Genomic DNA, 14394 nt, shown 5'->3' with positions numbered 1-14394 from the left:
AGCTATTTCTTCAGTGATTGTAGTCATATCTGAAAATGATTGGTCAGTTGAATGCAGATTGCTAAAGTATGAGTGTCTGTGTGTGTCGTAGCCCTGCCTCCATTCTGCCCACTGTTTGCCAGCTTGGGAAACATTCTGCAGTGTGACGTGCTGCTTGGCATGCTGGGAGCTGTGCTGCAGTGGGCTATGGAGCGCAGTGGAGGACACTGGTCTGAGTCCATGCTGCAGAGGGTAAATGTTTGGATGTTTTGTTAAAATGACATGATAGTGTAGTAAATTCAACAAAATTCCACTTGCTATGCAGTGTTCATGAGCATCACTTTTTAATGACTGAGTAGTGCTCACAGTTCTGTATGTGTGTGTTGCTACAGGTGCTGCACTTGATAGGCATGGCTCTGCTGGAGGAGCAGCAACAGCTAGAGAACATTGGGGATGACGATGAAGTTACTTTCAACTTCACCCTCAAAATCTCCCGTAAGTTTTGTACATCATCTCACACAATAGAAAGTCTCAAGCCTGTAGTTAGATCTGTGGTTCTTGTATCACAGGTCCCGGTGAAGCCCCCGGCAACACTACAAGCATCCTGGCTCTGTTAGAGACCTTGCAGTGCGCGCCTCACTTGGAAGTGCACAAAGACATGATTCGCTGGATCCTTAAAGTAAAATTACATCTTGATTAAGTTTGCAATTTGCCTTACTCTCTCTATGCGTGCACCTAATATGTCCAGCAGGTGGCAGCCTAGCATGTTTTACAATTCGCTCACTGAAGGTAGGTGCAACATACAAAAGATGAGCGTTTTTACCATGAAGTTTAAAGCAGTGCTGCATCAAGACCTGTTTGAAATCCAAGCAGTGCAACACCACTCAAGGTGGCGTGGCCGGTAGGCAAAGCAGCACCTCTCACCACGGAGAAGCACAAATGCTTCACTGTCCCAAAGCGGTTTTGCTGCTGATCATCTGTAGGTGGCCCTAGGGGTGTTTTGATGTGGCTTATTGTGCGTATTATTAAAAGCTGTATGTCAACATGAATATTTAAATGACATGTAAGGAATGCTTACTACACAAACTGAATTTCCATGCACTGTGATGTATGCATTTTATTTTCCATATAATGAAAACTGTCAGGACACCTGCACCAGGCAGAACATGTACATATGAAGGCCATGGTGTAGGCCAAGGCTAATGATGTATTGCAGTATGTACTTTGAAGAGAAACAGGCAAATTAAATGTTAGTAAAATTGTAATGCATCTTCAGTATTTAATGGTATGGTGTGTGTGTATACTTTTTAGTACACAAATGTGTTCTATTGAACATCTGCTTAGTTTTGCAGACTTTGATTGTGTGTGCATGTAGTTCTAACTGCACTGCTGTATCGTTTTCTTGTAGAAGTATTTTCCTAAATTATGTGTCTTTTTCTACACAGATGGTGGTTAGCATTAAAACGATGCGCGAGTGCACAGCTGCTGCACCTCCCTGTGAAGGAACAGGGCACTGTCACAAGGAGGTCAGACTTTGAGCAACTTTCTATTCCACTAACATATTAAACATTACCATTTAAAGTGTTGAAGAGCTTAAATCTACGTGCGTGCGTGCGTGTGTGTGTGTGTGTGTGTGTGTGTGTGTGTGTGTGTGTGTGTGTGTGAGTGTGTGTGTGTGTGTGTGTGTTGCAGACTGTGTGGGACAAAGACAAAGCAGAGAGAAAAAGGAAAGCTGAACTGTGCTGGAAAAAGACCATGGCTCAAACATTACAGAGCCAGAGTCATTTTATCAATAAGTACATAGATCTGCTCACGCAGGATTCAGAGGATCTGGACGCCTCAGCCTCTACATCAGCAGAGCATGGGTACCTAAGCATGCTCGTAGTGACGCAGTGTTTTTAATAAGTCAACTTGTATTGTATTCTCAATATCCAATCAGTACATTTATGTCAGTAAATCCATGCATCAACACTTCCTTGACTTTGCTGAGCAGTTGTCTGTTCTTTGTCCTAAAAGTTCTTGCATATAATGGTGGTCTTCACATAACATAAGTAAATTCCCATCCTTAAACTCTTTATCTTGCATATTCATTTCGAGCATTTTCTGTTGGGGTAAATGAGTAGAGAGGATCCTAGGCCATTTTTAGCAATTTCCTGGTGATTAAAAAAAGATGAACCCATTTATTCAACATTGATTATTTTAACAAATTCAGAAGTACCTTAACATAAAATTAAGGTTATAGTGTACTTGTAACCATCCGTCTCTGCTTGGTACAGCCCCAGTTCATGTGATGGTGCTCTGGTGTGTGGGACCTCGTCGTTGGCGTGCCAGAGGAGGAGAGAGGAGGCAGATGGAGATGTGTATCCTGTGTCACGAAGCGCAGGAGATCCTACCTGATGGCACCGCCATGGTGCTCGCTGCCTTTGTCCAACGCTCTACGGTCATGTCCAAGAACCGCAAAAGACCCCCTCACAATCCAGGTAAGCTTATGGTTTACAGTGTGCAAGTCCAGTAATTGGATAGGTTTGAGTAGCCAGTGTGCTTATTTCTGGAGGATACATGTGTGTTCCAGAGAGCTATGATCCCCTCTTCATGCACCCTGACCTGTCCTTTGGTACCCATACCGGCAGCTGTGGCCACATCATGCACTCTCACTGCTGGCAGAGGTGAGGAGTTGGGCAAAATGTTACTTCTAGACAGCCTTCTACTTAATCCCAAATAAAAAGTTTTGCTGCTTTCAAATGTTTGTGGATATAGGCAATAGATCAGCAGCTAACAGTAAATAGTTTGTCTAGAAAATAATATGACCTCTATATGAGCAATCACAATAAATTAGCTAATATTAATCAATCAGTCTGGATGTTTTGTGACTGAAAAGTCAAAAATCTAATCTGTGATGTACAGGAAAGTCTTCATGGATGTGTGGTGATCGATAAGATGTAGATAGAAATTGGATGTGTTTGGCTTAAATATGCGATCTGCAGATATTTATTTATTTTTTGACCCAATACAGTGAGCTGATCATCGACACAAAGCATGAAACAAAGCTTGCTATGTGCACTTGACTATTTTTCACTGTCTTAGATCAAGCCAGTGTTACTTTCATAGTCTGTAAACTTATTGCGCCTCATGGGGAAGCAAAGAACGTTAACCTGATATGACCTTAGGAGTAAGTGCAGTTCAGTTCAATTTTATTTGTATAGCGCTTTTTACAATAGACACTGTTTCAAAGCAGCTTTACAGAAATATCAACACGGTATACAGATATTAAAGGTGTGAATTTATCCCAACTGAGCAAGCCACTGAGTGGCGACGGTGGCAAGGAAAAACTCCCTAAGATGTTTTAAGAGGAAGAAACCTTGAGAGGAACCCGACTCAGAAGGGAACCCATCCTCATCTGGGTAACAACAGATAGTGTGGAAAAAGTTCATTATGGATTCATATGAAGTCTGTATGACCTTAGGAGCAGCCAGAGAGTATCAAAAGCTAAAGAAATCAGGTGATTGAACTTGTTATATATATACATCAGAATATATCCACTGGACATTATTAAAGTATAATGAGGTGGGGGTCAGAGTGCAGGCTGCTGTGTTAATGCACCCCTGAGCTGAGAGGTGTGTATCATTGAGCTTATGTGTGTTTGTGTCTGGTTTATTTGCAGGTCTTTGAATATCAATGATGCAAACAGGGAGGAGAAATATAACAGGTATTTACATACCAGTCAGTATGTGTGTGTGTGTGTGTGTGTGTGTGTGTGTGTGTGTGTGTGTGTGTGTGTGTGTGTGTGTGTGTGTGTGTGTGTGTATATGTGTGTATATGTGTGTGTATATGTGTGTATATGTGTGTATATGTGTGTGTATATGTGTGTATATGTGTGTATATGTGTGTATATGTGTGTATATGTGTGTATATGTGTGTGTGTCTCTGCACCACTTAACTCCTGTCTCCCATTTTTACTGCATTTGTAAAACTGGAGACACTGCAGGGGGAAACCACTCAAACCCTCTAGTGTGTGAATCTCCCAGAGCTTACACATTCAAACTGAAACTACACAAGCACTACAAACGTGTGTGCGTGTGTGTGTGTGTGTGTGTGTGTGTGTGTGTGTGTGTGTGTTTGTATTTGTGTAACAAATAAAGTAGCAGTAAACCATTTTTGTGTTGATCTTGATGTATGTTTTGGATCACTGTCCTGCTGGAAGATCCAACCACGGCACATTTGAAGCTTTCTGTCAGAGGCAGTCAGGTTTTCATTTAATATCTGTTGATTTTTGATAGTCCATTACGCCATGTATCCTTTCTCTGTCACTTTGGGGTGGTAGTTACATCCATCGACTTGGATAAGCAAGTTACAAGCCATCGATAAGGGAAACCTGAGATCAAGATACATCTCAGGTTTTATTTATTTATCTTCATTTATTTTTAATTTTTTTTTTTAAGAACTCACTTTTTACATTCCTTCTAATAAGTCGCCTAAATGCATTCTTAAGTTCATTCTGCTTAAGGCACTCCACAAAAGCTTAGTGGAGTAGTATTCCAGCTACCCAGGAGTAGTTGATTAAAAATAGTCGAGAGTATTTGTTTATAAAACTAATTGTTGAAGCCCTAAAAAGAGCAGTGTTCCTGTGGACCTCAGGGGAAGCAGTAAGGAGCTCTGTTCATTTGAGAACTTTAAGAAAAGTAACCTGGGTGAAGCTCTTGATGAATCTGGGAGATGTTGAGTATGTGCAAAAAATTGAAATATAACATTTAAAAAGTTTAAGATTTCACAGCATATTTGTGTGTATGTTATTTCAGTATTAATGTTCTTATTATTATTTTAAAACTTAAAAAAAAAAAAAAAACACATGTGCCAGGGTGTACAAATGTTTTTGTTTTTTTTTTCCTGGTTGCGTATTTAAAATTCTTACTTGAACCGGTACATCTATACGATATATTTTCGTCATGTGTGTGCTTGTGTGTGTATTTGCACATGTATGTGCACGTGTGTGTTTTCCTACTATAGGTGTTTAAGGACCCATTTCGGTACTTCTCTAAGCAGGAGCTGAAGGAGCTTTTCACACTGGAGGACACGTACTCGTCCTCCACTCGGCTGCAGCTGCAGTCGCTCCACTCATCTGCGTGCCGCTCCGACCCTGAGCTGCAGTGCCACATCTCCTCTCTGAAGGGCATGAATGTGTTTGGCGTGTCCCGTCATGACTTGCTGTTCTCTAATGAGGATACTCTGCAGGACGAGGACAAATATGGTCACAATTTGGCCCATATCTGTTCAGCGGTGCTATATCTAGGCCATATGTGACGGATAATACCCACATGTGGCCCAAACGTACTTGCTATTTGGGATGTCTGGTTGGAGTGTGAAAATTTTAGATGCTGGATTGACAGTTATATTATTAAATAACAATATGAACAGCAAGATTATTAATTGGAGTAGCATAAGTAATGAAAATAGCAAATGTTAATATTCATAAATACAGGTAATGGGATTTAGTGTTAATAGTGCAAGAGTAAGTGTAAATATGAATCTGAAACAGATGTGGCTGTTCATCTCAGTGCTTTAATTGAAGAAAAAGTCAAAAAAATTTAGCCATGTTGTATAACATACATAAAGGGCAAGCAGGCGGAGCTTGTGTCCCCAAACATGATCAGTGCTTGCTTTGATGTACAAAACTCCTCATATGGCATAGAGCACGCACCATACAGCATTCCTCAAATCAAGGCCTAATTCTAAACCACTTTAGCTGGAAGACCCACCCACACACTGTGTGTGTCAGTGCCTGTGTCTGTATGGTTGGATTATGAGCAGGTGTGTGTGTGTGTGTGTGTGTCAGTGACTCGGGTGTCTGTACAGTAAGCTGATGAGCAGTTGTATCTCACTGTCTCCAGTGTTAATGTCAATGGCCTTCAGAAAAAAGTCCAGTGCTTCCTGTTTCCTCCCTTCAGACAAACACTGTTTCCCAGAATGCACCAGTGAATCAAACGATTCCTCTTGATGTTTGACATCATTTGGACTCTGCACTTCAGTGGCTGCACACTGATGCACAACTTCACTAGAGGCCAGTTGAACGTCAGTGAAGCTCTTTACCATCACCTTCCTCTTCCTCCTCGCACTCAACCATGTGTTCACTAGGCTCTGGCTCGTCCTCTGGCTCCTCCCACTCCTCTAATTTTTCCTCTTTCATCTCTGGTTCCTCCTCTTCCTCCTCCATATCCTGCAGCTGTGACTCTACTCATGAGTGTCGTGATGCGATTGATGTGTTCATGCTGCATCTGCGGTTGGTGCCATTATTCAGCATGGATTCGGGTGTGGAAGATCTGAGGCCCATGAAGCTGCGAGCTAATGGACTGCTAGCCAAAACAGGTTTCTCCACCTCTTCTTCTTCATGCCCCTCTTCCTCACCATCATAGATGACTTTCAGTTTTTTCTTCTTGGTGGGGCAGAGCAAGGACTCGTCTGCTGCAGTGAAATATACTGATTTCTGCCTACCACTATCATTGTTGGGTGTGGGGTCAGATTCATCTATAGCTCCAATGGCAGAGGTTTAGATGCATCAGCATCAAACTCGATGCAGGCTTTTGAATCAAAGTCCACCTCTGATAATGCTTTTGGTAAGTTTGACTCAATTCCCAACAGAACTACAGATGAATCTGATTGCATGAAAGGAGAAATGTGCAAGGTCTGATTTGAGTGAGTGTGTATGATCGGATTTCTCCTCTATGATTAAACGCTCCTCATCATTTATGCTCTTAAACACTTGTCCAAAATAACTGTCCTGTCACCTGTGTAGATAAATCCATCACATGCTCATCCTTCACCTCCATCCCTCCATCCATTCTCATCATCTCCATCTCGTCCGATCCTGATTGGGTGAGATCCACCACGGCAGGTGGGCTGAGGTTATGGCAGGGTGGCGTGGTTTTGACATCATCCATCGTCGTGTGTTGGTCTGGGCCCTGTTGCCATGACAGCGGGAGCCAACTGGGTCCTGAGTTCTGATTAACGCTGTCCATCATGAGGCTGTGCAGCTGTGACTCGGCCTGGACCAGGTCCTGCGCTTTCTGCACACGCTGGTCACTGTAAATACAACACATACAAATACAACAGCACGGCACACTCCTGACTTCAAAAAAGAAATTGCAAGCATTCTAGCAAAAACTTTCAAAAACAATTCCTCTATTGAGAACTGCCCTCCTGCTTTCTGGACTTTTCTTACTCAGCAAGAAAAAGAAAAGAGAAACTTCAGCTCCGGTACAACCGACCTTTTACTACGCATAGAACATCTCTATTTGAGGAAGAGTAAGAAAACATATAGTTAAAAGTAAAAATACTAAAGTGTACCGTACCCCTAAAGCTGATTGTTTGGTGGGGAGGTCTGATTGCTTATTTGGAAACAATCTGATGAGACGCTGTGACATTTATTTCTTCTGGTTTAGTCAAATTCAGATTAATGTTGTTTACAACACAGACAGCAGAAAATCCAGGTGGAGGAGTTTCAGTTTCTGACACTGTGGTCTCAATATCTTTAGAACGAGGAACTGAACTCTCCATACCTCCTGAACCACACCCTGATCACAAGCACTTGGTGCTAATGGGCTAGGGGTTAGGCTTTTGGAGTTAAGGGGTTAGGGGTAGAGAATATGAGTTAGGCAGTAGGAAATTACCTCTGTTACAGTGCTGGTGGACTTGAAATGTGGAGTTTGTGGATTATCAGTAAGACTGTAATTCCCAGAATGCACTGCATGAGATGAGAGTGAGGAGGGTACAGGATTCTCTGCAGTGCCAGTGTACACCTCAGAGCTCTGGACTCGAAACTTTACATTCTGAAACCCTGCAAGACAGAATTGTGTCCATAGCACATTATCAGTCTTACCCTGTGTGTGTCTGTCTGTCTGTCTGTCTGTCTGTGTGGTCACTTCTTCCAAAAGGCATGTGTTGAGCCATGGCTGATGGATCATAGGACCTGCCCGATGTACGTGTGACATCCTCAAATCCCTCAGAGTAGAGGTGAGGTGTGTGCGTAAATGGATTCATGAGAGTTTCTCATCTCTCTAGAGACGGATGTTGAGGAGCAGCACATGTAGACGGTCACTTCTGCTTTGCATTCATTTCCCAGCAGCACTGAGTACTTTCACACACACTGTGACTCAGTCTCCAGCATACACCCCAACTCCGAGTCTCTCACACAGCGATGCTGCCTTTTCTGGATATGAATCTCTGCATGCAACAGAGCAGCTGGGTCCTGCTGACCACACACATGAAGGTGAGAAGTGCGCACACACACACACACACACACTGTATTTCAGCCTGCCTTGCTGAATTCCAGAAGCTGCTGCTAATAAGCTAGTTTGTTCACTGTGTGTGTGTGTGTGGGGGGGGGGGGGGGGGGGGTATTATTTTGGAAGCACACACCTGTATGGTTCGATGGAAACATGGTGTCAGGACGTGCGCTGGTCTCTCAATACAGTTTCCTCTGAAGCCCAGGATTTGGTTTTACTATACACTGAAGACATTTGGGTTTGAGATATGTCGGTCATTTTTAGGACATTCCAAACATGTTCCAATATTTTCGATCATTTGAAAAATGGGTAGGTTTAAACACAAGGTGCCATATCTTAAGTTGTTTGACCAGAATTTAATTTCCTAATATTTACATCTAAATTTGTTAATCAACTCCTATTCATCGTTTGATCTCAAGCCCAAATGTTTCCAGTATATAGCAAACCAAAATAATTGCCCTTGCTGTTCTAATACTTTTCTCCATCTAATGGGAATAGCTCAGCAGCGGTGTTCTTCACAGTGGCTGACAGTTTTTGGTCTTGGTCTTGTCACTGAGTTGACCTGTGGAGATCCAGGGCAGGTTTCATGGTGATTTTCTCTGGCAGGTGGGGCATCTTCAAGTTACTTGGTTACAGTTATATTTCTATAGCACTTTTCTAGACACTCAAAGTGCTTTACACTGGGAGGAGACCACTAGTGCGTATCCTCCACATGGATGATGGGACAGCAGTCATAGTGCTCCAGATCTCCCACCACACACCAGCTATTAGTGGAGAGGAGAGAGTGATGTAGCCAATTCAGAGATGGGGATTATTAGGGGGTGATCGAGAAGGCCAATGAGGGAATTTGGGCAGGACACTGGGGTTATACCCCTACTCTTTTTTTTATTTTATTTTATTTTTATTTATTTTTATTTATGTTTTATATTTTTAATGACCACAGAGAGTCAGGACCTCAGTTTAATGTCTCATCCAAAAGACAGTGCTGTTTATACAGTAGTGTCCCCGTCACTATATTGGGCCATTAGACCCCACACAGACCACAGGGTGAGCCCCCCCTGCTGGTCTCACTATTACCACTTCCATCAGCAAGCTTAGTTTTCCCCAGGAGGTCTCCCAGTACTGGCCAGGCTCAACCCTGCTTATCTTCAGTGGGACGCCAGGCAAGAGCTGTAGGGAGAGATGGCTCTGGTTATGTATTTCTGCATTCAGTGATGGACTGGGAACCTGTTTTCTCGTAGCTGCCCTAACTGTTTAGGAGGGCGTGCTCCTCAGTGCAGAGGTACGCTTCCATATGGAGGCTCTATTCAATGACTGTACGCTGTGCTGTGATTGGCTTGCAGGTTTGGAGGCAGTGTGTTTGAAGTGCCACTGCACTACGATAAGCCCGCCTTTGAGAGTGAAACTCGCAGCTAGGAGACCAGCAAAACACACTGTGACTGTAAACACACACACACACACACGCGTACATGTTCACATACACTATACATACATTTACAGTCACAGGTTTGGATTTAAAAATGCATTTTATTTCATTTCTGTGTTATTTAATGACCTCATGCTGTGGTTAATGGGAGGAAAATCTCTCTTCTCTTTTATCTCTGGGGTGTGTGTACTGGAGAAACACACAGTTCACCAGCTCCCTCTGCTGGACATGTGTTGCATTACCTCTCTCTTTCTCGCACACACAGTCAGTATATACTGAATTTGCCATGTGACGGGTGTTCCTGGTTCAGTATGGGTGGAGCTTATGTGAATTTTTTTTCAACTTAATCATGTGACATCCGTTAGCTTTTCTTTCCACTTGTTCAGCTTGATCATCTATTTAATGCTGTATAGCGACTGCTGGGGAGGTAACGTTAATGTTCGCTATGTTAACTAGTGCTGTGGGTAGGTGACGGGCTAGCACAGCTGATATTACTAAACTATTATACTGTTTAATTATAGGCAGGCTTTTATGCCCACAAATACTAAAGAAATAAAAACAGAAGCTAGTGGTAATGTTATACAGTTCAGATTATACTTAAGCTCTGCCCTCACTGACTCAGACACGCCTGTCAATTGGCACAAAAAGCTTGCTATTTAAAAATAAATAAATAAATAAATAAATTCTTAAAATTATTCTAATTTTACTAACTATTTTACAAAATATCAAAATGTGTCCTTTTATGTGTGTGTGCTTCACAACGTGGCCTTATTGGTATCTTCTGTACTCTATGAACTACTGATCTGAACTGTTAAATAAGAGGTGTAATTTTAATCAAATTATAGTGATATGAAAATGTAAACTGTAAATAAAGTCTCTTTTTATCATGAATGTGTGTGTCCACTTGGTCCCTTGGCATGAGCGGGGATATTTATCTAGAGTATCAGTTACTATATGAAGTCTGTAGTAACAGCATTTCTCTGAAGATGATTTAATGGAGCTTGTGTTTAGAGTGTAACTTGTACTTTAGTTTTCTTCATTTTCCCAAAATTTAACACCAGATACTTCACAGTACATGGAGCACATGGAGATACAAACTTTATAGTTGACATGAGGGTAACACTGTTTACACAAGGGTAACAGGCTTGACACTGAGGTAACACTGGTTACACAAGGGTAACAGGCTTGACACTGAGGTAACACTGTTTACACAAGGGTAACAGGCTTGACACTGAGGTAACACTGGTTACACAAGGGTAACAGGCTTGACACTGAGGTAACAGGGTTTACGACCTTTAAGTGTAGAGATCTGATTAATTTTATGTACATATGTGTTCATGAATAAAAAAACGTACTGTCGTGTCTGCTCAACTTTTTTTTGATGAGGGATATGCAAATTGAATTTAAATTCACTAGTCTTACTTAAATTTCCTATATTAACTTGTAGATTTTAATTATAAATATATTTTCTAATTATTATAGTCTCTATTGTATCACTGGAACAATGGCCCATATACACTCAGCTAATCATGTGACAGCAGCACTGTACATGAAATCATGCAGCTACAGGTCAATAGCTTTATTAATGTTCACATCAAACATGTATTATTGTGTATGGGGAGGACCGGGTGGGTGTGAGACCCAGTTTCTGTCCCAATTTCTGTCCCAGTCTGGCCCGGCTCCTTCAGGAACTACTTTATCTGATGTGTATATCAGCTGCTTATTTCTTCTTGGCCTTTACACACAGTAAAGGTTTACTGTGCTGCAGTTCTACATGTCTTTATTCTTTTGACCATTAGGGGATCTCCAATGTAAACCCTTGAGAAATTAAACATTTTCAACACATCTGTAATAAAGCTGCAACTTTTGGGGTTTTGAGGTTTTTTTTTTTTTTTTTGGAGAGTTTTTTCAGGTTTGGAGGGTTTGATGGGTTTTTTGGACTGTTTTGGCGGGTTTTTTGGGTTTTGAGTTTTTTAGCATTTCGGAGGGTTTCAGAGGTTTTCTGAGTTTTTTTTTTAAATTATTTTTTTTAGGGTTTTGGAGGGCATTGGAGTGTGATGATCATGGTGACAATGTTGACGATGATGATGATGACGATAGATGATGACTATGACCATGATGATGACAATGTTGATGACATGATTATTATGATGATGACGATGAAGATGATGATGACGGCGACGATGATGATAACGATGGTGATGATGATGACAATGGCGATGATATGACGGTGACTATGATGATGACGGCAATGAGGGTGACAATGATGGCAATGATGACAATGACGACGATGATGACGATTATGAGGACGATGATGATGATGATGGTGATGATGATCTGAAGTCTTTATTTTCTCCTACAGCGTGTATGAAGCAGTGCTGCACGGAGCAGATGACGGAATGTCTGGACTGGATTATGGCTGAATGTAAGAATTTGTATTCAAAATTTCTGCAGAGTACGGCGATCTCCTTCATACAGAAGTCAGATGGTTGAGTAGGAGTAAGGTATTTCACTGTTTTATTTCCTTGGTGAGTGAAATTAAGGCTTTAATGGAACCAGGGGGGGGAGGACACTAACCTGTTGTCTGATGGCTGCTTGATCTTGCATTCTTGGCTGATGTGACAGAGAAACTGAATCAGCTCAATCTTCAGTTACAAGGTAAAGACAAAACCATATGTGATATGATCAGTGCTGTGAAGGTATTTAAAGCAAAACTGTCATTTTACCTTCAGCAATTGAAAAACAAAAGATTGCAACACTTCCCCTCATTGGTAAAGATAGAAAGAAAGCCATGCAAATGCAACCAAAGTTTTGGATGTACTCAAGTATTGTGACCTCCTGTCCAGGCTTGGGCAGGAATCTGAGGAAAGGTTCAGTGATTTTGAAAATCTTGAGATATGTGTGGCATTTGTTGCCAAGTCTTTCATGGAGATAGACATGGATCACATTTCAAAGCAGATGGCTGAACTGTTCAATGTCAATGCTGTAGAGATGGACTTGGAGGTTATTAATCTCCAAAATCATATCCAGCTGAAATCTCAGCAACATTCACAACATTTCTGGAGACTTGTAGACCCAGGAAACTACAAGAACATTCACCAAGCTGCCCTCAAAGCATCTGCTTTATTTGGATCTACAGACCTTTGTGAAGCAGCGTGTTCTGATATGAACGTGATAGAATCTAAATTCAGAACAAGACTGACAGATGAACATTTAAATAATTGCATAAGAGTGAACCTAAGTGCATACACACCAGCATATACCTCCCTTGTGGAATCAATGCAGTGTCAGTCAGCTCATTAACTGTAAATAAGTGTGAATGCACTTCATGTCATATTGGATATTCTGTGTTTACAAACAGCAAAGAAGCACTAAGAATTCAAGTGGGAAGCAGAAAGAGTTGTGGGAGGCCTAAGGCACATTAGGTTGACCCATTTATTTTCAGGCAGGTGATGCCTTCCTTTTGTGCCAACTACCATAAAGCACCTCCAAGTTACAATCCGTGCTTTGGCCGGGAATCGAACCCAGGTCAACTGTTTGGAAGGCAGCTATGCTCACCTCTATACCACCTATGCCATGCTGGGCAATGCAACGCTGCTGAGCAAAGTTTAATTATGTGCTCTTCTCATCAGCAGACCATAGGCAACAGCTAAAGGGAGATTCTGTCGTGGTTTCTGTAGTGTAGTGGTTATCACGTTTGCCTAACACGCAAAAAGTCCCTGGTTTGAGACCGGGCAGAAACAAGTTAGAAATTTTGAATTTTGCTTTAATAACTGACCGGTTGTCATCACCGTAGGATCAGGTCCTCTAGGAACAGCTGGAAAGCGAGACCTTGGACAGAGCAGATTTCCTTTTTTTGTGCTTTTGTAGCAAAGCAGTTAACATTTGCTTACGAAATGAAAGGGAGTCTCTGGTTTTCCACAGAAAGTGGAAGCCTGGCTCTTTCGTTGCTCAATAAGACTCTGAACGTGACTGGGAAATTTTCCGTAAAGTACTGGTCACCAAGTTCACCTATCAGCAAGAGGTCTACGCCCGAAAAAGGCTGGGAGCGGTTTCCCTTCCATTGAGCCTTTTGTAGCAAGGCAGATAACAGCTGCTTGCAAAATCACAGGCAGTTTCTGCTTTTCCACTGATTGTGGGAGCCTGGCTCTTTCCTTCATCAAGAAGACAAGAGTAATGATGCGCTTGATTTGAGGGGTAGGGGTAGACATGGCCAGGGAAGAAGAGAAACAATACAGAGCAGCAAGTAGTTACACAGACTCCTGAATGTTCTCCATAACCATACATTTCATGTACACATCAACCAGAAAAACTGAAAATATATGTACACACTGTATTTCACAATAATTAACAATGGTCAAGTCCATCAATAACGCAAATGTCCAAGTCTGTTAAGTTCAGTACCCCAACTAAACTTTCTAAATCTTACGGTTCGGTCCCCATTTGGGCGCCACTCTGTAGCGTGGTACCTTATGGGGTTTGGATGCCAGACAGTTCAAATTAACAGTCACTTATAACTTATAATTTGGACATCACTCAGAATAAGGTTACTCAATTCTTACAAAATAAGTTTATTATTATTTATGCAATAAACATAAGAAAATATCAGTCATAGAAACCGAAATAATGAAAACCAAAATGTTCCCCTACGTGGGATTAATAAACGCACCCATAAGGAAACAAGGCTCTATTCATAAAAGAAAATTTTCACAC

General features: G+C 41.7%; 1 protein-coding gene and 1 non-coding gene across 4 annotated transcripts; both read left to right on the top strand.

Annotated features, from left to right (window-relative positions):
* Window positions 1–514: 514 nt before the first annotated feature.
* LOC128629738 (E3 ubiquitin-protein ligase UBR2-like) lies at window positions 515–13125 on the top strand. 3 transcript variants are annotated; one of them, XM_053678489.1, is made up of 6 exons: window positions 515–1505; window positions 1672–1844; window positions 2256–2459; window positions 2552–2645; window positions 3641–3685; window positions 9599–9706. In XM_053678489.1, exons 2-6 carry the CDS (start codon window positions 1841–1843, stop codon window positions 9669–9671), a joined length of 420 nt encoding a protein of 139 aa, XP_053534464.1. In that variant the 5' UTR covers window positions 515–1505; window positions 1672–1840; the 3' UTR covers window positions 9672–9706. The 3 variants fall into 3 exon arrangements, with proteins under 3 accessions (XP_053534464.1, XP_053534465.1, XP_053534466.1); XM_053678490.1 differs by lacking the exon at window positions 9599–9706 and adding an exon at window positions 12044–13125 and having other exon boundaries at window positions 516–1505; XM_053678491.1 differs by lacking the exon at window positions 9599–9706 and adding an exon at window positions 8032–8064 and having other exon boundaries at window positions 518–1505.
* Window positions 13126–13351: 226 nt separating this feature from the next.
* Window positions 13352–13424, top strand: trnav-aac (transfer RNA valine (anticodon AAC)). The gene has a single exon. It is a non-coding gene; the product is annotated as a tRNA-Val (tRNA).
* Window positions 13425–14394: the final 970 nt, after the last annotated feature.

Source organism: Ictalurus punctatus, unplaced genomic scaffold (assembly GCF_001660625.3).
Source record: "Ictalurus punctatus breed USDA103 unplaced genomic scaffold, Coco_2.0 Super-Scaffold_100, whole genome shotgun sequence".
Classification (NCBI taxonomy): Eukaryota; Metazoa; Chordata; class Actinopteri; order Siluriformes; family Ictaluridae; genus Ictalurus; species Ictalurus punctatus.
This window is presented reverse-complemented; position numbering and strand designations above follow the sequence as displayed.

Excerpts from the sequence above, each read along its gene's own strand:
- LOC128629738 (XM_053678489.1), top strand. Across the intron at positions 2,460-2,551 it reads AAGACCCCCTCACAATCCAG|AGAGCTATGATCCCCTCTTC; the intron begins GTAAGCTTATGG and ends TGTGTGTTCCAG. Across the intron at positions 2,646-3,640 it reads CACTCTCACTGCTGGCAGAG|GTCTTTGAATATCAATGATG; the intron begins GTGAGGAGTTGG and ends GTTTATTTGCAG.